This window comes from Dermacentor albipictus, chromosome 1, assembly GCF_038994185.2.
Source record: "Dermacentor albipictus isolate Rhodes 1998 colony chromosome 1, USDA_Dalb.pri_finalv2, whole genome shotgun sequence".
Lineage (NCBI taxonomy): Eukaryota > Metazoa > Arthropoda > Arachnida > Ixodida > Ixodidae > Dermacentor > Dermacentor albipictus.
The window spans coordinates 368,077,217-368,101,488 of record NC_091821.1 but is presented as its reverse complement, the minus strand read 5'-3'; the positions used below and the strand labels follow the sequence as shown (position 1 = coordinate 368,101,488).

General features: G+C 47.2%; 1 protein-coding gene across 1 annotated transcript; it reads right to left on the bottom strand.

The window, feature by feature from the left end:
* Positions 1 to 1,551: 1,551 nt before the first annotated feature.
* On the bottom strand, positions 1,552 to 3,287 carry LOC135904139 (vasopressin V1a receptor-like). Its single transcript, XM_065434757.2, has one exon. The coding sequence runs from the start codon at positions 2,911 to 2,913 to the stop codon at positions 1,684 to 1,686; it is 1,230 nt and encodes a 409-aa protein (XP_065290829.2). The 5' UTR covers positions 2,914 to 3,287; the 3' UTR covers positions 1,552 to 1,683.
* Positions 3,288 to 24,272: the final 20,985 nt, after the last annotated feature.

Here is a 24,272-nt window from a genome sequence, read left to right as displayed (position 1 = left end):
ATATTGCAGGAAACTATCATCTATGACGCGTGTCGTGGACACCATTTAACCATCACTTTCCTCGTGACCACCCAATTCGGCTTAGTTCTGTACGAGCACACTCAGTACCTACTTACGAGAATGATAGACATCCCTCAAGACACTAGTCACAAAACACTGCCCATATAATCGCTGTGCTCAAGCACTGCATCACAGTTACTGAAATGAATGAATGAATAAAGCCTTTATTTTAAGGAAGGGGACGGCTCTAGGCCGCTGATGGGGAGTAGGAGGGAAGGGAATATGGGTACCCAGACTGTTGGCTGAAACACTTCTTCATCTCAGTCTGGGATCTTCCGCTTTATGCAGGCTCAGGTGCATGTTCAGTTCCGCCGCTCTCACATGGGCTGATCGACCCCTTCTACACTACTCGAAACAGGCCACTTTGTCTGCCATATGTCGCAATGGCTTTCTGTGTTTCACGGTTAGTTTGTATTGCAATTCCTAGTGTTCTAATGTCTCCGTGTAGTAGATGCTGAATGTTGGATCTCCCTTGTGAAAAAGCTGCACAGCTCCAAATGAGGTGTTGCAAGTCTGCTCTGCATGACTCCTGGCAATGTGTACATCGGGTGTAAGTCTTCGCAATCGTGGCTTGTCTGGGTTGGTGCCATTTCTCAAGTATGTGTGGTGTGTATGCAGCGTTGGCCATAACCTTATTCAAGAAAACCTCTTCCGTGCGGGTAAGCCCGCCCTTGTCGTCAAACACATGTACTGGTGTAGCTTCTAATAGTCTCCGTTTACTGTCTGCTTTTATTTTAGTACGAATGTAATGCATGAGTGCTCTGCTAGGATAGCCTGCAGCCAATATCTTTAGGTATGGATTTTGGTCCGCGGGGTTTGGCGAGGAAATGGAGTGTGGGGAGCTGTACGAGTAATCAAGCCCACCCGCTTGCGCGGCAGCTGCGTGAGCGGCTGCGTTTCCCCCATCCGCGCCGGTGTGCCCCGGTGTCCATAGGATTTCAACATTCGTCCCAATGTCCTGTATTCTCTTTAGCTTTTTTCTGGTGTCGTTGGCCACCGCATCATCTGTCGTAGGCCCCGTTAATTCGGCCACTGCTTCGTACGAATCAGTAAGGATCCGATAATTTTTTCGCACACTCTGCTCTGCAATGTCTCCCATGTCAATGGGAATGGTGTTGACCGCTCCCCATATAGCTAAGAGCTCAGCGTGCAAGGTTGCACCCCCAGGAAGCTGACATGTGTGATAGCCATTGTGTTGGGGTGCAGATGTGCTAACCCAGGCCATGCTTGCTATGTCGTTTGTGATTGCAGCGTCCGTGTAGATGTCAGTGGTGTGCTGCGGCGTGCTTAATCCCAATCTCTTTTCAAATATTTTTCTAGCTTCCACGTTTCGTCTGGCGATAGGGCGTTGTTGCCTCCGTATGCCCAGTGGTGTTTCCCATGGTGGCGTTATGGTCGCTTCCGCGGGCTCTGGCTTCGCATGGACTTGTTTATCCCATGCCATGATCTGTTTTCCTTGGGTCGTGTTTTCCAACCGGGATCCAAACCAAACGAGCCCAGTTCATCTCTCAACATATTAGCACGGGGTAAAAGGCACTCTACCCTAAAGTGACTATGCCATGCGCTGTTGAAAATTACGAACTCGACAGCACAACGACTCCACCTGCGATCTGCGTTCGCGCCTCACATCTTTTCCTCCGGCGCTCCGAGCTGTCCGTTACTTCTGCACTTCTGCTCAGAAAGTGGCCCTTGCGCCGTTATTGGCCGCTTACGGCGGCGAGTGGGCAACGTTGAGAACGAGGTGCGAAGCATGGTGGTCGTGCGTTTGGAGCCTGAAGAACACGTAAGCCTACGCCACAAGCCGCGCACGCGAGCATCGCAACTGGTGCCTGCTGCGCCGCCGTTGAAGGCCAGATACACGTACGGGTTAACGGCGCTGTTGGAGGCAGAGATCACGCCAAACACGGCCACCACGTGAGGTCCCAGCGAAACGTCTCGAGCGAAGGCTAAAATCATCTCTTGCACCATGTAAGGCAAGTTAGTCAGCAGGAACGCCATAAAAATCACCACGGCCATCTTCAGAGTCCGCAGACGCGCTCTAGGCAGCGTGCTTTGGTTTGAATTCTCGCTGACAGCTGTCGTCGTTGGCGTTGTCCTCGACGGCAACGTCGTCGCAAGCCCTACGCGAACGCCTCCTGGCGTTCTGGTGTTGGCGGCGCCCATCTTCCGCATCTTGAGTAGGATGCTAGTGTAGAGCCCTACCAGCGCACACAGCGGAAGGACGAAGACGAGTGTGAACACGCATGCCATGTAGATTTGCCGGGCCATTTTGGCGGAATCCCGATAGATGTAGAAGACTGAGGCACAGTAGCATTTGTCTCGCACCACGACCACGCGGAACACGAAGAGGTTCGGCAGGGACGGAACGAGTGAGAGCAACCAGCAGATGGCGGCCACGGAGCGAGGTCTGGGAGCCGGCACGAGCGGCTTGCAGATGGCGTAGTGGCGGTCCACCGCGATACCCACGAGCATGTACGTGGACGAGACGAGCGCGAACGTCTGCATCACCTTGAATACACGGCAGGGGCCGTCCCCGGCGGCCCAGACGCGTCCCACGATCTCCCACAGCAGCTGAGAGTTCATGGTAACCAGAGTGACGAGAAGGTCGGCCAGTGCCAGGTTCAGGAACAGTACCTGAGCCTTGAACACCCTGTGGCGCCGCGACTTCAGGAGACGGTAGCACACAATCGTATTGCCGAAGAGCGACAGAACGAGCATGGTGGTTATAAGGGCGATTCGCAGTGTACTGGCGTAAATAGGGCCGAACACGTCTTCATCCCCTGTGACCGTCCCCGCTCCCGCCAGCGTCGTCTCGTTGTCAGAATCGGAGATTTCTGCGAACTCATATGGCATGGTGGCGGCAGTGCCGTTCCAAAGGCCGCGTCTTGCCCCATTGCCTTTCAGGCCAGCCGCAGCACGAGCGAAGGCCGTGAAGCCAGAGGTGGTCGGCCGGTACGCCTTCAGGAAACCGGATGCAAGCCCCGCCGTACTGAAGAGATTAGCCGCCGTGCTTACACTTCATAGTGATAAAGAACATGTTGGTGGTTCGCTATCTGTAACCACTCTTTCTCTGTGGGGCCAAATCAAAGATGGAGTAGCAGATACTCTTAGTGGCCCCATCGCTCGCCACTTACAACATTTTATTTTTTAAGCAGGCTGGGCTTCCTTTCCTCCCCAAGTCCGTGCCCGCAAAGCAGCATGGGCGCCTTCTCAGTGTGGGCGCCTTAGCCAGAAGAATCTGAAACAGAGAAAGAACATTGAAATTTCTTCACTGATAATAATTCGAGACCACAGCAGCCATCAACAACATTTTCGCCGTTGGTATTAAAGATAACGGTCCCTATAGCGTAATTTCAAGTCTTATCCTCATACCATATTATACTGTGAGTATAAGCTAAGCTAAGCTAAGCTTTAGCATATGCTGTCACATGAGATACACCTTGTTTTCAAGCAAGTGCACTACAGAGACACTGTGGCAATGCCGAAGGAGAAACTCAAAGCGCAAGTCCTTACAGCACCTCGTCAGTGTACTGAGCCGCTCTCCAGCTAAGATCGGTTGGTCGTGCACAAGGGATGAAACAAAACGAGCAAGACGAGTTATTAAATTAGGCCAACCGTGAATCCTGTCACCCTTTTGTGTATAAGGCAAGTAAAACTTATTCAAAAGGAAATAACATGCATCATGTGTTCAAAAAAGGTCAGTCAATTTTCATGACCCGCAATTTCACAATTTCACTATTAGACACATTTCTTCCCTTTCCTAAGGAGTACCTCTAGAACTTGCTCTCATTCAGATCCCGGTCACTATTAGTGCACTTAATTAAGGATACGAACGACCCTGTGATAAAAGTTATCCTCACTGCCAAGTTAAAATTGAAGCGTTATCCTCACTGCCAAGTTAAAATTAAAGCGCCATTTTAAGCTAGATCGTTACGCCAAAGAAATAATTCCTGTCATTTTCTTCGGCTTAAACGTTACTCATGTTACATAAGTTGTTGTTCAGCCCACGAACTATTACTTACAGCTTTTCTCATTCCTTTAGCAAAACAGCGATAAATGACATAGTTACTACAATTTAACTTAAAAAAACGTAAAAACTTAAAAAACTTAAAAAAACTGCAACTTAAAAAATGAAGCATGACTTGCAGCGCTTCAATTTTAAAAAGTGTAATGTTACGTTCCCAGAAAAACTTCGGCACACTTTTGCGAACTTGAATCACAGACCGAATTCGGGTGAAGCAGAGTTTGAGACAGATAGACTGCGATGCCTGCTGCGGTATTTCATCAAACAGGCGTTTTCGGTTTCTGTGGCAGCTTGCAGCAGCATTTGTGAACCCTCCTCAGAGATGGGTCACAGCAGTTACGCTGGAGTCAGCGGCATTGAACTCGCGGCCACTTACAATTAACGCGTTCAGTTAAGCCCTACTGAATTGAGAAACATTGAATAGGTCAAATGTACCAACGAATACGCAGCTATTTCTCCATGAGATCCTTTTTTGTAAGCACCGAGGAAGGCTATACTTCTATACATTATAGCTACCACGGCGTCCCCTAGGGCGGTGTACTTAGGTCTGTGTTATTTAATCTAACCCTAATTGGTCTCTTTGAGCATGCGCCAAGGACAGTCAGGCATCAATGTACGCGCATGACATCTGCATATGGACGTCTGCAGTAACACGCCTACAATTGCGAGCGAGAATTCAGAGAGCTGCTTCCCAGACTGCTATCTCCGTAATCGAGGCGCGGAAACTCACTCCGAGAAATGCGTACTAGTGCCATTGGCGCGCGAACACGTGACAAACTACATCGTAATTATAAATGGCCAAAGAATCCCATATGTTCGATCTTACAAGATTCTAGGTGCCATAATGGACAGGGACTTGTCATGGAGCCCTCACGTATGATACGTGAAAAAACGGTTGACAGGCATCTGCCACCTGTTCAAGTTTTTCACTGGCAAGACTTGGGGAATGTCGACAAGCGCTACGCTACAACTATACAGGGCGCTTTTTCTCGGCTTTCTGCGTACAGCTTGCCAGCAATAACCAACACAGGCAAAACGAATCTACTGTAAAGGGGGTTTATTCGGCTCGTAGAGCAGCAGCGACAAACTCAGCTCCAGCAGGTAGGGCGCAGCCAGCGAACAAACTGGGTACGTGCCACGCGATGGCAACGGGGCTTTTCAGCCTGCCGATCTTCTTCGTCACACTACGCACAATACAAAGTGTCCAGGATCAAGCGCTTCGGATCTGTGTAGGCCTGCCTCAGAGTGCATCAACAGTGCCGACTGTAGCAATCGCTAGATACCTTGACAAGACCCACATTGAAATTGAAGCGCTGAGGACCCATATAAGGCATCTTGCCAGGACTCTTCGCCACCATCTAACCTCTCTACCAGTGGAAAGACCACGCACTTCTTTCAGCCAAACGATAACCGCACATGGTGAATCAGTGCCAGCTTGTTTCACTCCTGCTACAAGACCTTCGATTGCGCCATGGTGCCTCGCTCAGCCAAAAATCAGCCTGACAATACCTGGCATCACGAAAAAAGCTGATCTGTCATCACCAGTCCTTAAACAGCTCACGTTACTACTTTTGTACGAGAACTACCGTGACTCTACACATATCTACACTGATGGATCTGTCCTGCCAAACAGCTCCGCTTTGGCAATAATGGTACCAGCGAAAGTTACAACCATCAAATTTAAGACGACTCACGCGACATCACCGACGGCAGCCGAGCTCGCAGCGCTCCTTATCGCGCTCCATTACATCGGTGATGAGCCGCCATACAAGTGGAGGATCTTCTGCGATTCAATGGCTGCACGGCAGTCTCTACTGTCGCCTTTACGACGCGGACCGCACGAGCAGCTCGTATTTCACATTACAGAGATGATGCACCATATAAGTGATGCAGGCCGTCAAATAACTTTCCAATTGCTTCCAAGTCACTGCGGGATAATGGGTAATGAACGGGCCGATCAAACTGCCTGTTTAGCCAATACCGAGGGCCACCACGTACCGATACCACTTTCTAGAACTGACGCATCAAAGTGATGTGCAAAAACGTGATGTGCTGAATGTCTTCCTTAACGGCTTCGGCCATGCAAACAAGCAGCAGTTTTTTTTTTTTTCACTGCTTTTTCGCAATGCGACAGATAATCGTACAAAAAATGCATTTTCCTCTTTTCATTCACTAATAAGTGAACCATGTACATTTTGCTATTTTTAACCTACTTCATTAGAACTACTTCGTAACTTGCTGATTTTTTTTAGGTGCTTTCCATCATATTACGTATTTTGTATTCTTGCCTTGTTTACTGTGAATTTTGTTGCGCAGGTGTCATGTTCTCGAACATATGTTCTGAAATGTGCCATTATACTGAAGCTTGCGACACAATCGGCATTACCGTCTCCTCAGCGTGACATGTTTCGGGGTACTTTGCCCCATTTTAAGTGGTTCACATTCTGAATAAATCGGCAGTGCAGCAGCGTCATGCTCGTGAACACGTGTGCTTATATCTGTTTAATTTGATGACATGAAACGCGGCTTCGTTTCACTTAATCAAGTCTCCCCAGTGCAGTCTTCATTAAGCAAGCTTCCGCCACGCAAGCGTAGTCCGTCCAAGAAGCACACGCTGTCATTATGAAGCATACCAAATTGGAGTGGAGGTGATAGCGGGACTCGTCCCAGAAGGCGAGACATCTGAGAAAGCGCAGCCAACGCAAGAAGTTGAGCTGCACGGGTGGCCTTGCCTAGCTGCGCAACGTAAAGTGAGACGCACTTTTGCTCGAGCAATGCCGACGTAACATGAAGTTGTCAAGGTTACACGTTAGAAAGTAACACTGTCGTCGCAAACTCGGAGTTAAGGCTAGGTTAGAGATCAACGCGTATTCACGCGACACACGGACGTTGCCTTGCGAAAGCTTCGTCGTTCCCGCTTTGAAATTTTGCCGGCGCTCTCTGCGATAGGCTGCAGCAGAGTGAAGTTAGCTTTTATAAACTCTAAACACGGCAAATCTAGTAGGTTTTCTGTTATGTAATGCAGAAGCGGTAAACTAGCGCGGCTAAGATGGTCTCAATGCAAATAGCTAGCGCAATCGGCGCTGCTTGAAGTCTCGCTGCGAGGCTTAAATTTGAGAGTTTGCGAGTTTCCTAAGCTTGCACAGTGCCACAAGCCCAAACAAACAACCTATTCTTAAATAAATATTCTCATGCTCCCCTGCCTGAGATAAGGAACTGCGCTGCAATGACACATACTGCTGCTCGGCATGACTGTCTCCTCCGTAGCCTTTGTATCTTGCAAAGGTTAGCGAAAATACCTTTTTCAGACGCATTTGCAATGACCGTATTGTATGTAAGGCGAAATATGAGGGATAGTACAATGTTAGCTTTTTGATGAAAGATAAACAATTGCTTCGAACCGTTAGAGGAGTTTCAGCCGTGTGCGGTGCGCGCGGACACGGAATGCCCCCACGCTAGCAGCAGCGATCCTAGTGGCAGCTTCTGTCCCTGTATAAAACTGCGGGCGCAGTTTGGTGACCAGAAAAGCATTGAAAGACTCCGCTTTCACGAAAGCCTATGCGTTTTGCATAGGGATGGCCGACACCACAACCTGTCACCAATGCGACGATGAGGAACCGATTCACCATATTAACGCGATAGCGTTAAGGAGCTCGTGTCGCAGAAAAGCCGGTGTCGTCGGCGTCGGGTGTCGGCGTTTGCGGCGTTGACCGTGAGCGATAAATCAAGGCAGGCGCTTCATAAATAAAAAGCAACTTCCAAGATTGGCCCGGTGGGAATCGAACCAGGGTCTCCGGAGTGTGAGACGGAGACGCTACCACTCAGCCACGAGTTCGATGCTTCCAAGCGGTGCAAACGCGCCTCGAGTGATTGCGGTGTTGCCTTCGAAACGAGCCGTGGCAAGTTATACTGCGGTGTATATCGGTAATTATGAACATGTAACGTACAGAAGTCACAATTACACGAGTTGCGAAGTGCGTTTCCGCTGCATTTCTTCTGCGCTTGCCGCACACGCAGAGCCATCTTGCGGCAAACACAGAAGACCCCCTCCTCTCAATGTACGGCGCTGCCCCGACAGGAGGCGCGCCGCGCGCGCATTGGGACCGCTGCCAGGCGCGTCGCGGGACTCCCTCTCCCCTGACGACGCTTCGCCGTGCTCCCGGTTTAGATTACTATCTATCTCTCTGCCCGTGCCGATCACGACGTTTGGCTGGCGTAGATCGTTTCCCCTCCGAGACACCGAGTTCTTTGGTTCGTTCCGTTCGCTCAGGCGCACGTTTCGTTGCCGTGCCGAACGCTGCGTTGCTCGACGCTCACCGCGTGATAGGTGGGCGCTAAGTCCGATGCGGGGCGCATCGTAAGTGATCGCTGTGCCGTAGCGCATTGTCTTATACCCCTGGGCGGGTCGACGGGAACGCTGTCGCGTCCCACTCTTGAAGGCGAAGGTTAAGCGTCCTCCAATTTTTTTGTGCGACTGCCCGCAGTACAGTCCAAAGAGGGTATACCTTCGCCGCGAACTCAACCAGCTGGACGACCGACCACTATTGGAAGAAGGGATTCCACACCATCGACAGGGCCTAACGTAACAGAAGAAGGCCGTGCAAGCGCTACTGCGCTTCTTGCGATCTACCGGCCTTTTTGAACGTCTCTAACTGGAACACCATCGGTGTGTCTGTCTTTGTGTGCGATTTTTTCTTTTTTTTTACCCTTTCCTCTTTCTCCTCTTTCTAACCCCTATCGCCCAACCCCAGTGTAGGGTAGCAAACAGGAGACAGATATTTAGTTAACCTCCCTGCCTTCCCTTTTCATCTCTCTCTCTCTCTTTAAATAAGTCGGTCAAAGCCTATAGGGTCGCTGTGTGAAATGTTAAAAAAAACTCAGTATCACTCTCAGTGTTAAAGGTTGACCAGCGAAGTGATGTACGCGGGCCCCTTAATGGCGAGCTGCACCTCCACCGCGGGTCGGTGTGGCATTGCACTGTCTCCGGGATCGGCCAACGTATGGGGAGTGCTTAGCGCGTTCTTCCCCTCCGCCGTGGGTCGGCCCGGTATTGCACTATCGTCGGGATCGGCCCACGTATGGAGACTGCTTAGCGCCTGCTTCACGTCTGCCGAGGGTCGGCCCAGCATCGTACTATCTTCGAATTCTTTTTTTTATTTATATAGACGCGGACACGATAGTGGGTAGCCCTTAACAGGTCCGGTGTGAAAATGCCTAGCCATTTTCATATAGATTTAATACGCTGAAATTTATTTCACTGCTCAAATGAACATTTTGGCAATTTCATATGGCACCTCCATTATATTTACAGGTTTGAAATTTTGTTAGTATGTTCTACCCACTACACGCATCATTCCGACGAAGTTGTTTCTGGATAGGCCAAGTGTGTCGTGCCAAAAAAAAAAAGTAAAGTCCAGAGCTTCACGTGCCATAGCCACGATCTGATTAGGAGGGATTCTTGAACGTGCCCCTAAATGTGAGTACATGAGCATTTTCGCATTCGATACCTTGAATACGCTCATGTATACAAAAATGGCTCCAGTTTGCCCGACTTACATCTGCGTTTGTTCTCCCTTACTTAAGTATACAAACAGATATTCGACAATTCCGAGCAACGCCTTCGACTACAGCTTTATTGTACGCTACCCTGTCTTCAATCCGGTTTATAACATCGAAACAAGGCGCACAAAAACGGGTTATCTTCAGCGACTCGCAGGCAGCACTTAGACCAATCCGCAATTTAAGTGCGTTACCTATGAACACACCACTAGTGTACGAAACGCTAAAGGAAGTCACTAAAGCAAATGAGGCGCATCATACGGCTGTCTTTCAGTGGATACCAAGGCTCTGTAACGTACACGTAAGTAGTGCAGTTGATGCAGCAGCGCGACAAGTACATCAAGAGAACACGGCCACCACACTTTCAGTAACTACATCTGAAGTACGTTGCAAATGAAGAGATGCATCTGCACACAGTGCCAAAAGAACTTGTTTCAATGTGACCGATCAGACCTGAGATATTTACAGTATTTATCCACTTAATGAATTTCATAAAGAACCTCAGGTGGCGCATATTTCCGGAGTCCCCCACTACGGCGTTCCTCATTATAAGATCGTGGTTATGACACGTAAAACCCCACAATTTTTCAAGAGAAGCTTGTATTGCTTCACTAGTGTCGGCGTTGTGTATTCGTACGGAAAAACTCAAGCCGCGCGAAAATAAAAATTGCCTGTCGGTCTGCGGAATCGAACCACCGTCCTCTGGGTTGCGAGACCACCACGCTAACCGATACAGCCACTGACGGTTTTCTCTTTATTACAAGGGACAGACTACTCAACAAAACAACACAACCAAAGCGCTGCATAAATTTAAGGTAACTGAAAGCACATTCAAAAGTCAGGCAAACACGTGCAAGCGTCCAATAAAGGCATCCAGTTCGGTACTGTTTCTTGTGCAGCATACACCCTACGAACCTAGGCAACAGATTCTTGAAAGAAACGACCGAGTGCTTCGCGGTGGTTCAGCGTGCTTGTCACACATTCAACTGCGCCAAAGTCTATGTAGGCCAAGTACCATGGACATGTCATATGGTGAGTCACAGGGATCTTTAAAATGTAGGAAACGAATTCTGTATGGTGTGATATCTGAATCCGTTTTACCTGTTCTTTGGAGAATGTCGCAGAAGAACACGGCAGCTCTACACACTCCACAAAACAATGATAATCGTTTCAATATGTGGACACAAACAGCAGCTAGTTGACCAAAGCACCAAACAGCCCCTGTTTTTCTAGCGAGGTTTTAACAGGAAGGCTTGCCGAATGTAACTTAAATAAAAAAGTTTTGATCCCTGGAGGAATGATCATGCGAGGGACACGCTTAAGTACGTCAAGGTAATGACATTCCAAATGAGGCGCACGATAACGGGCAACAGGAAACAATGTGTCTCTGACTGCAGCAGGAATTTCTTTGCGGGAGGCAGTGAAAATATGTTCCATACTAAAACAGCCCTTAAGAAAGTGAAATCCATCGACAACCTCCTTCAAGAAGACCCAAGGAGTCCGTGGTGCATCTCTGACAGATGACGACACAACTATTCCTGGAAGGTAATGGATTAATCGAAGTTGTAACATTTCTCTTAGAAATGGGCTCTTTACATCACGAAAGAAGATTAACCGGGAGACAAGTTGCTTAAGAAAAAGCTAAACTAGGTCAAGACCACCACTCTCAAGAGGAAAAAAGAAAGGCCGCATGACCTCGACACGTGAGATCCATACGCAAATAGCAAACACACGATGGAAAGCTTGTAACCTAAGCCGCGGGCGTTGTAATACCTGCAGGACATACGTAAGTCGAGCTGCTAGTAACACATTGTGAGCTTCATCTCGGCTAATTATGGACAACTGTCGTCCCTGCCAGTTGTTAAACTTATGTTGTACTTCTGCAACTTCCGCTGACCAGTGTGGATTGCTATTGCGATATTGAGAGAGGGGTGCACTTAAGTACTCAAAGTCTTGCCTCCACTGATACCTGCGAAGTGGGTTGACAAAACGTACACCAAAGACCAAACCCAAACCCCGAACTCTTCTCAAACTTCACTGCTGCACCAGAAGCTGAGCAAAACTATTGCGTTATGGCAAGGGCACTAGGTGCGCTCATATATATATATATATATATATAGGCTGCGTTGAAGGAAAGGCAGCGGGAGCGGGTCGCGCGTTCCGCTTTCGGCCGAAGAACAGGCGGCGTTTCATGAACAGCGCCGGGAACTCGCTCGAAAAAGGGCTCGTCGTCAACGTGCCGACCTCGCCGTGAGGGAACGCGAAGTCGAGGCGTTACGACAACGAAGAGCCACGGGTCCTGAGCTTCGCTTGCACCCCTCTTCACGGTAGTGGAAGGGCGGTCAATTTTTTTTATATAACGATAAAGCTAAACAGGCGTCTAGAAACTGTCATTCACCGTCTGAGACTGGATGGCGCGTATACAAAAGTATGTGTGTACACCGTATTAACCGAGCTCAAAACCCTCACTGCGAATCTGGCAGCGCCAGACCTTCGAAGGTGTACGTCTACATTTAGAATGCGACAAATACCTTGAGCCCAAAAACGGACTCGCGTCAAAACCTATGAGACACGATCTAAAGCCAATGAGCCTAAATAAGTTACTTGGACTGTGGCTAACAAATAGGCATCAACAGCGTGCGCTCAATGCTCTTTAAGAGTTCTTGTAGACCACAGATAGGGCGAAGAAATGCGGAGTTTCACTTTGCGAAAACACTCACTGCACGCATGCGCATTGTAGTTATGTGCACTGCATGTATTCGCTCTGTATTTCTATTATATTGTAGATTTTGCTACGTTTAAATTGGTTAATTCTTTCATGCACTGTTATTTTTTATGCTATTTCTATATTTGTGCTGTATCTGTGGTGTTTCTGACACTGAGCATAAGTCAGTTTATAATGTAGCATTTTTCTTTCTTTTTTTTACTTTTCAGATGTTTATTATTATGCGAAACTTATGATACATGCGATCATATGTGATGCATGTCACCCATGCGAAAACAAGTAGCCAGCCAGCACCATATTTCAGCACTAACATCTCGCCATTTATTCATATAATTTGTGGGGTTTTCACCCATGCTCTTGGGACAAAAGAACGACAACACAGTAGTGCAAACAATCACAAGGGCATTTCTTGCGCATTTCACAGACTAATGCATCTTAGCCGAGTTGCTATCCACAAAACATGCCGATGGGCGAGCGACAAATCGCGGAAGTCCGACTCACCGCGACCGGATAACGAGCGAATAACGAGCTCCGCGAGACGGACTCGCAGAAGCATGGATCGGCGCAAGCGCGAACGTCCGCGCCGCTAACCGATCCTGAGCCAAAGAGGGAGAGCCTTCTCCACGGAGGAAGGAAACTAAGGAGAGGCCCTACCCCCTCCGCGCGCTAGGAGAAAAGTGTGGCGGAAATGACGTATAGGTTCTCATTTTTTTGCTGCTTTTTTATTTTTTTTGCTGCATGGCCACGCCTTTTGGGCCTCAATGGCGGCGTTGTTCTGATTTTGAGCGCTCACACGTGTTGCTCTGATAGGTTTCGTGCCGTGGCAAAGGCGCTGTGTGGGCGGGTTTGCGTTAGTCACCGTGTCTTGTTGCGCTGTGTTACCTGCACCGTGCTCTGCCGGATGTTGCGCAGCGCGGCGTGGTTTCGCGAAAGATGTAAACAAGAGAGGAGGGTGGCACAAAAGGCGGAGCATCGCCATGAGCAACGCCAACTTCCGGCTTCACTTTGCTTCACAAAGAGTGACGTCAGGGCCTCTCGTTAGTTTCCTTCCTCCGTGGCCTTCTCCTTTTTTGCGCCCAAGTAACTCCGCCGTTAGGTGGCGTTGGCAGAGCCACACTCGCGCCATCTCTCGCAATGCGCTTCAACCAGACCGACTGCCGCTTGCACCAAGCTACGCAGCGAAGCTGGATTACAGGAGACGGGAGCTTTGCGGAAAAACAATATATCAGGAGACGCATGTGTGTTGCGCATCCCCACACATTAAAGAAAATGGCGAAAAGGATCTGGGTGAAAGCGCAGCATCTGCAGGGTAATGCAAAACAAGAACGCGGTGCTGAAAAGTTCAAGTTCAAGTTCAAGTTTATTTATCAACGATGTCAATTTTACAAAGAATTGTATACAAAATTGGTACTGCACAGGGAGCCCCAAAGCTAGAAACTGTCAGGGGGACTCCCCTACATGAACAAAATTAAAAAAAGAAACGAGATATAGATCAAGCATTGGTTACGGTCACTTTACAGACAATTTGAAAAAAGAAAAGGAACAGTGCGAAAAACAAGAAAATATAAGCTGTTAAGGAAAAAAAATAATGCAAAAAAATCTTCTGTAATAAACAAGCAATGCAAGTTTACAATACAATAAAAATACGAGCAATATACTGTGTAGTATTATAGCTCACTCAATTAATATTGCAATCACAAAAGTCAATTGTCAGGATGAAGAGAGTTGTTGCATAAAATATTTCTTAACTTGCTTCTTGGATATGTGCTCCGTGGGTGATAATTTAATGGTATGTGCAATAGAATTCCACCGTTTGATTTCCGCAAATGTGGTAACGCACAGTTTGTGCGCACAGACGAGCAAGCTTTGCCACAACAGCCGAGTAGTATTAGGAGTTGCGCCATTGGAATAACGTCGTGCTGACGTCACCATTTCGCTAGGGTAACGGGACGATGATTGAGTGGAACAGTGATTGAACACTGTAAGCGGCGCCCATTTATAGGACCCGATTATAGAGAGGTTGTGAGTACGCCCACTGTACCATTCTTAACGTGGCTCTGATTTATCGTCCACGTGCCAGCGGCGACAGGACGTTTAGTCCGCGCCGCTTTGGCCTTGATCATTGTGCCGAGGCAGCGGTTGCAAACAGGTCAAACTAACCGGCTCCTATATTCCTAAAGGGCTGCGTCGAGTACCATGCCTTGCGAGGTTAATAGAGCGGAAACCGCTCTGCCTGAACGACTCAACGACCCCTGTCCCCAAGTGTTGGCCATCAAGTCGGGGCACACGCATAGATTAATTCTGCGCCGCGAAACGAGCGTGGAGCGGGTGGGTTGCTTATCGCAACCCTCCGCGAAAATGCCCGAAACCTCGGCATACTTTTTGGCCTGTTTTGTATTTCGCTTGTTTACGGGCGCGATCTTCTTTTCCGTGTTGGTTCAGTATTCCTGTATGTCGCCTATGTGCCTGTAATAAGTTTACTGCGACAGGTTGTAAACAAGCTCTATGGTCTCAGCTATGTCCGCCCGTCCTCTGCCTTACGTAAAGGTACTAAGCTTTTTTTTTTTACTACTACTCCAATACGTTGCACTCGTCAGGCCGTCCCTTCATCCAGAGCTTCACGATTACCATACACCGAGGAAAAGGAACCAGCCCTTTCGCCCATAACGCCACGCAGTGAAGCGATACTTGGCGCAATAATATACCCAGCAAGTCTCGCGCTCTTTCGGCTGTTCGGAGTAAACATCCGGAGATGCGCTCGAACACTCTGCTTTGGAGGACAGGAAATTAACTTTCTTCAATAGTTTAGTTTACATAAACTCGAGGCAAGTGGATCGAGTCGGAAGTCGAGCTGCCCCATCCCGACCCGACCAGTTGCACGCGCATCTTGCTAAGCTGGTTGGGCGACTCCATGAAACCCTCGCTTGTGGGTTGACTGCACTCACCTCGATGCTCCCTCGAATGGACCCACTAGGGTTTGAACGCTCCCGACCGCCAATTTTCAGCCAACAAGCCGACTATAGAGCCGGCTTTATCGTCTTCGTTTTGGAGGTGGCGCTCCCCAGTTGTGTTTCAGTGGGTAAAGACAGCTATGTCTTCTTCCACATGCGTATCCTGCCCTTCGTACATTATCTCCTGCTTTGCTGAAATTATTTGATCTTGGTTCTACATTATCGGTAAGCTGCAGAACGCGGCGTTCACCAATCATAGCACCTGGCGGTACGAAAGCGCACTTCAGGTGCACTGTTCCACTAATGGAGAGTGGCGGAGATGTGAAATATGCGACTGCTCCTCTGTGGGGCCGTAATTCAAATCCATGTGAGACACTACAGATTTTGTTTGTAGTTATAAAGTTCTCGCAACGTAGTTTACGGTGTCTGCAGGCGACAGTCACCGGAATATACTGGCACCAGCGGTGGCTCATATCAGCTATCGCAGTAAAGCAATACTCTGTCCACTACCATCGTTGGTGATAGAACTTATGTCAATGAGCAAATGTGCAGCTAAAACGTATTATGGGGCACCAGCGCACGGACAACACAAAGAGAATACAGTACATCTCGCTGGACTCGCAAAGTGAAGGATTATTAGGAAACAAAAATGAAGCTTAAATGCATGCAAGCAATACCACGTGATCACAGGTCGAGATTGACCCCGGGAAACAATCTAAACTTGCAGAATTCGTTTACCAGACCGCTGCTTCGAGCTGCTATTTTATGAGTTAGAATGTCCATCTTTTTCCAGCTTTCATTGGGCTAAATACGTCACAGGCGCATTAAACCTCTCACCCATTTTCATTCATACGTCCTAAATTCCGTGGACGTATGCAATAACCAAGAGGCTTTCTCTAGGTTCACCTGCCTTTTCTTCTTCTCTTGAGAGCGCGCACCTTTCCTCTCGTTTTATTAGCTCTTGAGCAGGGGCCCTATAACGTAAAACTATTCCCATGTGGTTTTATTCCAATCTCCTGACGTCAAATTTGCGTAACCGCTGACGCAAGCATCGGGCGGTGACCCGCAGTGTTGCCTTAACAGCCCATCAAACGCTCTCTTAGTTTATAGGAGGTCATTTTCCTTTGCTTTCAAAACAAATAACATTGCCTACATTGAGCGGTTTTTCGTTTGTAATTGGCTGCCAGGAGGCGAGGAGCACCCTCAAGTAGAGAGGGTTTCGATGGGGCCGAACAAGTGCACTGAAAATTGATAACCGGTTGAAAAGGGTGCTGCCGGCGCCTGCGATTGGCCCGCATGCCCTTACTTGGCTTGAGGTGACTGGTCGAAAATCGCGGTGGCATGCAACGGAAGGTTAAGAATGCCGCTAACATGAATCCTCAGCAAGGAAGAGTTGGCAGAGTGAGGTCGTAAACGTGGCAAACGGGCTCAAAAATGTTACATAGCCACGCAGAAAATTTTATTATATCAAATTAAACACATCCTCTCCGGCAGATGTGAGTAGCCAGCACCCGAGCGATCGGCGGCAGCCATCTTTTATTCCTTTCGGGACGGGGCAGCCTGCCGCTATTAAAAAAATTGAGTTTTGTTCGGCATATTAATGCTTCTTTATTGCCTACACGCCACTTTGACGATGTGAGTTCTCGCGGTTTTGTGGCGTTGCGTGACAGGCAGGTGAAGTGGGTGCTGCCCGAAAACTTTTGACCAATAGCTGATGGCTAATGGCGAAGAGACATCGAAGGAGAAATGACTATAATCAGTGTGTACGCATCATATTAGATGGAGAGCTATCGCGGTTTTCCTGACATCGCGTTACAGACAAAAAAGTTTTTGACTAATCGCGGAGGGCTGACTGCAGAATTTGAATAGAATAGTTGGAATAACATTACGTTATAGTGCCCCAGTTGCCTTGTTCCAACTTTAGAGTGATTGTAGTCTTTGGGCGTTGCTGGTCCGGAGTCAATCTTTAGTTGCGATTTGTGAACGCCTCCGCATTTATCACGTGATATCGCTTCTACGTCTTTAAACATCGTTTTCAGTTTTTTTTCTTCTTTTTAATAAAACTTTAGTTGTGACTCCTACGAAGTGGCGCGTCTTCTTCTCTTGGTCTTTGTTGTGCATGGGCTGGCTCCCCACGATGAAACCACAACAACTTGCCCCGCCAAACATTCTCCGATGATGCAGTTAAAAACCCTGCTAGCAACATCGGCGTTGCACTATTTTGCGCGGTTTTTTTTGTGTACAACGCGAACGCTGAGAGCTGTGACATCCATGCATATAATTATGAGGCTATATACGGCAGGCAATTCAGTAGTGAACTACGACGATGTTGCACGCATCGCAAAGAACTTATTGCGAAAGCCTGCTTCTTCAGAAGGAAACGAGTTCAAAGCCTGTTGAATCGCTGGTGTCTACTCAACCGTGTTCGCACGAGATTTAATTATATACTCTGTTTGTATTACGTGAGTCGTCATCTTTGCGGACTCCCACGTTGCATGCCCTTAGCATATACTACAGAGAAGTGAAACTCCATGGTCATCCAGCTAGTTGTGCGTTGCATCTTTGAGTGTGCCAGCAAAATCACATCTCGGTGGGCATCCCTGTATGGTCAGTGGATACCTTCGGACGGATGGTTTGCTCGACAAGTTGATATTTCATTTTTCAGACAATAAGTGAGAAAGATTACAGCCTAATATATTCCTACGCTGCAGTTAAAACCCCTGCGAGCTAACCACTACGTTAGTGCGTGTATTTGTGCAGCGCTGTGTCCGTCTTTCTCGCCTTCGTATTAAGTCTCTCCTCAAGGATGGATAAATTCGCACGTGCATGGATTTCGCTCGAATTGAAGAGGCTGATCGACTGGCTTAGCACTTGTGTTCTCAACAACTGTCACTGCCCGGATATATTGAGTAAGTTTGACGGCGCTGATTGGCCATTACTTCCTCAAGCAGCACCGAGAATATAGTGTGCAACAAATGTATCCTTTCGTTCCCATGTTTGTGGATCGTTTCCTGCGCGCTATCACGGTCGAGGCTTGCCTCGTCGAGCTAGAGCAGTATTACTCATATTAAGGGTAGGCTCTCTGCTGGTATGCGAACGCATTTTATCGCTAAGAACGTGCAGATAGTCCTTCGTGCGCGTCTTCTGATTCCCGCGAGGCACCCGATCACTTGATGCGAGAGTGTCCTGCTTTCCTTGCGCAGCGCGCGTCGCTATTCAGGGACTACAGTCTACCTGACCTGCTGTGTACGACCCCACGTGGTAGCCTGTGTCAAAGCGGTTGTGCGCCTCGAGGCGACCAGGCTCATCGCGCCCTGCTTACGTGCCCTGCTACACACAACAAGCTCACCTGGCTGCCCGTGTGTAGCACACTTTTTTTCATTACGAGTGAAGAGACCTTTTCTGTTCTTTTTTTGCATTCTTATATTCTTTTGGAACTATGGAGACCTGCGGCCTTTCTTTCTGTACTGCCCACTGTATTCTTTGCCGTTGCTATACCTTTAGTATCTCTGATCTTTCGTGTCGCTCTTTTCTTTCCTATTTCCTTTCCTTCTTCCTATCTTTAACTTCTCTTTCTGTCTTCTCCTTCTGGAAGAGCTAGTAAACCGGCGTTGTACCCCTCCCAGCGGCAGCTGCCAGCCTGCTTTCTCCCTTATTTTTTCTCTTGGTCAACTGTAAATATGTTTTCATATGTAAATAATAATCAACCGATCACTAATGTGTTTCACATGCCCAAAAATAACACGGACGTCTGAGTGCTGCTGAACAAAGAAACAAAAAATAAAACAGGTAGAACTGTAGAACAACTACAGCAGAAGGAAGGCATGGGATGAAACAATTAGATTAAAAACAAAAACAACAGCATGACACCTACATATTAGGCAGCAATGCAACAATAACACGAAATTGAGGGAAGTAGTACACATACGGAAGGGGATAGAAACCATGAGTAGATAGGAGAGGAGTGAGGCTAGAAAGAAGGCTCAAGAGAACGGGCGAAACTCGGAAGCAAAAGAAGACAACACATTTTGAAAGATATCAAGAAACAGGATGGGGCAGTTACAGAGACTTTGCATTGTGTGGAAGGCCGAGTGTCTGCTGAAAGAGGTAGGAAGATGGAATGCTCTATGTGCCCTGGTAGTCGTCATAATAACAACAATCTATAAATAATTTATTTACTGTGCCCAGTAACAACACTGCGCTTTGGGTTCTGGTTACAGAAAAACAAAAGCAAGAATAGGGGAGAAATGTAATAATAATAATAATAATAATAATAATAATAATAATAATAATAATAATAATAATAATAATAATAATAATAATAATAATAATAATTTGACGAGACATGTTATCAACTTTTTTCGTTCCTATGGGGACGCAATCCGGGTACGTCGTAAAGACTGATGCTCCAAATTACGCCCCTCAGGAATTTTAAGTCCGGCAAACAAATAAAGTATAAACTTTATTTGTTTTTGTGTCATTTACCATTTTATTTTGTTTGAGTGTTTTCTTCATCTTGGTGTTATTTTATTCGCGCAGTCACCTACATCTCCCATAGCAATCCTTTCATGTAGCCGGGCTTACACTTGCCTTTCACATTATTTTTTTTTCTGTGTTTTGCTCTCGCCTATGCTCGACACTGAAACGTTTTGACATGGCACTTACGTGAGGGGGGGTACTTCATTTTGCATGTCGCTGAGAAATCCCGTCACATATAACAAGGAGCCACGAAACAATAACACCAAAAAGTGACTCCTTCACAAGCTGGAAGAATAATACTTCATCAATCTTTACAGCCAGTATACCCAGCTTCTAAGGTTTTATAGACCCGAGAAAGTGGCTTAAAAGCAATGAAAGAGCTGGTGTGCAAGATATTCTCGACATGCAACCTAGTGTACGTGCTATTCTCTTATATACCATCAACATAAGTTGAAACGGGAACATGGAAACGCTAACTACAGCCCGTCTTACGCGGGATTACATGAACGTGTGGGCTGTATAACAATTTATCCTACCACTGGGGCTTCTGCAAACTCTTAACTACCCTCGATAGAGAACTAATCCTGCATGTGTTGTACGCGGTTGCTAACGCAGAAGATGAAAAACGCAGTTTAATTTGGTACGACCGGTTCGTGTTTTAATTTACGTACATCGTACATAACGCGTAACTGTCCGTGCACGCAATTTTGCGCTAAAAATTTATGAAGATGGCTGCTTTGCGCTTTGTACACTGAAGTGACGCCGTACCAGTGACACAGGCACATTAGCCATAGCGTAGACGTAAGGTTATGTACATAGCTGAATCTTAATTTAAGACTAATGGATACTTGCTCTATTGTGGCATCTTTTTCTTCTTGAAGCTTAGCCAGCGCAATAAGTTTGATATATCCCGGAGGGTTGGGGGACGCAGAACAGCATACAATATCCGTAGTAAAGTAAATGAATATAATATTCATGATCACGAAAAATATGTTTCTTGCCCTTGCGATGTGCCGCATATGTTGTAGGGTTATCTCATTTTCATTTGTCTTCCACGCAAAGCTTTTTCTTTTGTTTGTTCTTATTCGCGCGAAGCAGCCGAATGGGACGTGATAGATGGTTGATTCAAATGCGAGCATTTTGCGTGCTACCCAGCACGCTGGCTTCCTAATGCAATCACTGCGCCGTTTCGCACAAAGGAACGCCCAATTCGCGAGCCAAATTCGAGCACCCGCTATACCGAGCTCCTCGTGCAACGTGTGCCTCTTCAATCGAATTAAACGCGTCGTAGAAACGCGTGCCCTTTCGTGCCGTGTCCATGCGCAGCGTTCCAAACTGTGCGTGTCCACTAGCGAAAGTCGAAGCTTACTTGCATTCTCCGTTATATCTCGCTCTACTTGCATTTGTTTTATTTCGTGTGTGTGTGCGTTTTCACAAGCAGGCCTATATTTACACCATTTATTTTTCGAAAATCTTTACTCAAGCTTACAATCCAGACGTAGCGGCACGCTGGGCCTAAGAGGATATATGCTTTCATTTTGTCGATCTGCCGCGTGAGCTGGCGAAGGCCCTGCTAGAAACATTTTCTTAAGGTTGTAGAAGTTGACGTTTTCCTTTAGGAATCACCGCTCCAAGAGCTCTATGCTTCTTGGGGAGTTATCGCGATAAAATAAATAAAGTTAGGAGAATCAGAAACGCAAGTGCCAAAAAGGAAAATCCACTACACATTAGAATTTCTGTGCAAAGTATATGCGGTATACTGGCAGTACTAACCTGTATATACTAGAGGGAGAGATACATATTAATTATAACTGGAGAGGTTATAGTTTTGCTGATTCATGATGAGTGATGAAAGGAAGCCAGTGAGAGAAAAGAAAAAGAAAATACCGCACACGCCAGCTAACACGCAGAAAGCACACTAGAACATCCAGCTCATGGTAATTTAGAGAGTCTCAGCGAGTCCTGTATCCCAAAGGAATGTTTGAAGCGCCCTAATAAGCGCTCATAGCAGACGTTGCACAGCGAATGTACACGGACGTTCTACAGATCAAAACAAGTATCGTAAAACCTTGTTGAAGAGATGCTAAGGAGAAAAATAGTGCATATCATGTTGACCGCAAATAAAAACGGGAACAGCGGAAGAGAACACAAAAACGACGCGGGTGGTAACTTTCAATTGGTTTATTCACGTCAACCCATGGCAGTATATAAGACAAGTAGAACATGCGCAGAACGCAACAAGAAGAACACTCATCAGCCTAGCGGGGCAACCATTTATAAAAAAAGAACATCTTCGATTGAAACAACCAATGGAAGTATCACTAAAACAGTGTTGGCCTTTCTTTTTTTTTTTTGCATGATATGCCTCCAACAGTTCGCGTGCAGTCTGGTCCTGGCTTCTGCCCAGGCTTTGCTTCGCTACGCTGATGAGTGTTCTGGTTGCTGCGTTCAGCGCTTGTTCTATTTGTCTATATATTGCCACGGGTTACCGTGAATAAACCGGTTGAAAGTTACCGCCCGTGTCGTTTTTGTGTTCTCTTCCGCTGTCCCCGTCTTTATTTGCGGTCAGTATGATATGCAGTAAATACCAACTAGGCCAAACTGAAGTTCTTCTGAAGGAGAAAATAGGTTGAGCTATATTAGTAAATCACGCTTGCACAATAACAAAAAAGCCTCTCTTACCAAGAAAAGAGGCTTGAAAAGCCATAAAATAGAAAAAAAAGAAAACTGAACACTAGTGGTGACTCCACCCGGAAGTTTCCGCACCAGTGTGCCGTGACGTCATGGAGATTCACAGAGTCTGATCGGGCACAGTTAATATCTTTATCAGTAAAGATGGCCTGCAATGAATTCTGAAAGAGCCGAAGGTTGAACGTAGCGATTTTCAATAACTTTTGCTGAGTGAAATTAGAGCATATACGAACCAATGATTTGACGTCCATGACGGCTCGTTTATGTAAATGCCGACGTTGAGGTTACATGGAATGGTATCGTGGTATAGCACAGCAATTCACGGACGCAATAAGAAACGACAAACGCCCACAAGCGCTAACTATCAACAACGAACCTTTAATTCCAGAAGGTTTTGTTTTTTTTATGATGTGTTGGTTTTAAGACTGCGGTCATGCCGTCATGTATACTAGAGGTTTGATATCGCTGTGCACGCGGTTTTGCGTGCGTAAAATACGACCGCTCCCGGAACTAAAATTTCATTGTTGAAAGTCAGGGCTTCTGTGAGTCTGTCGTATCTTCTTGCGTCAGCGTTTTTATGCGCTATACCAGATACCATTCCATGATGACTAACCAAGAAGCCCATATCACCATTCTCGTTGAGAATACAGCCCGAAATCTCAAAAAAAAAGGAAATTGCTCCCGTAATAAACAGTCCGGTGTTTTGAAATTAACGGAAAAAAGAGTTTTTTAAAGAACACTTCATTAACCTAAAGTGACTTGGTGTTTTTCTTTAGTGCTCCTTTAAAGCGTTCCTTAAGGCATTTCTTGAGATATTAAAGTGCGCAAAATCCAATCAGGTAGTCGCACTCCTCAGCAGACCAAGTTGGACACAGGTGCGTGCTGGACAACTGCGTTTTAAATGTTTACAGCGTTTTCTGTAAGTTACGTCCAACAGAATGCGATGCTGACACGCACGATCGTGTCTATCGAAACCACGTGGCAGGCGAAAGTCAAAGTTGGTGTTCAAACGATTATGCGACCCATATTGCAGCTCCACCTATGGGCTCCACCTATGCGCGATCGCGTGGTCCTATACGCCTTCGAGTGTCCCTGGAGCTTCATTCAGGTCGCCGCTTGCTCCACCTTCCATCGCCATGGCACAAGAAGCGCCACCAGGAGCCTCCGGCGTCACCGTCTCTGCCCAACCGGCCGCTCCCTCTTTGGCCAACACCACTCGGCGGCGTCACTCTACCATGTTCGCTGGCCTCCGTAGTGACGACGTTGAAGATTGGCTGGACAATTACGACCGAGTGAGTGACTTTAGCCAGCGCGATGATTTTCGCAAGCTTCGACATGTCGCGTTCTACCTCACTGACGTTGTCAAGACCTGGTTTCTCAACCATGAGAGCACCTCACCAGACTGGGCGGCGTTCTAACACCAGCTTCGGCAGAATTTCGGAGCTCCAAACGTTCGCTCTGGGGTCGCCAAGAAAAATCTCGATGGGCTCATGCAACTTCCTGGCGAAACATACACTTCCTATATTGAAGACGTGCTCGCTCTTTGCCGCTGTGCTGACACCACTATGGAAGAATCTCATCGTGTTCGTCACATCCTAAAGGGCATTGGACACGTCGCATTCAAAGCACTGACACAGCAGAGCGCTCTGATGTGCGTGTTTCTCTTCTGCGTGTACCGTCAAAATGTTGCGCAATCCAACTTCGAGTATGCTATACCAACATGCTTAGCCTTCAACCTTAGCGTTATGTAACGAACACACCACTGTTACACTGCTCTACCCAG

What these genes read in the sequence shown, in the direction of transcription:
- LOC135904139 (XM_065434757.2), bottom strand. Translation starts at nt 2,913, where the DNA reads ATGCCATATGAGTTCGCAGAAATCTCCGATTCTGACAACGAGACGACG.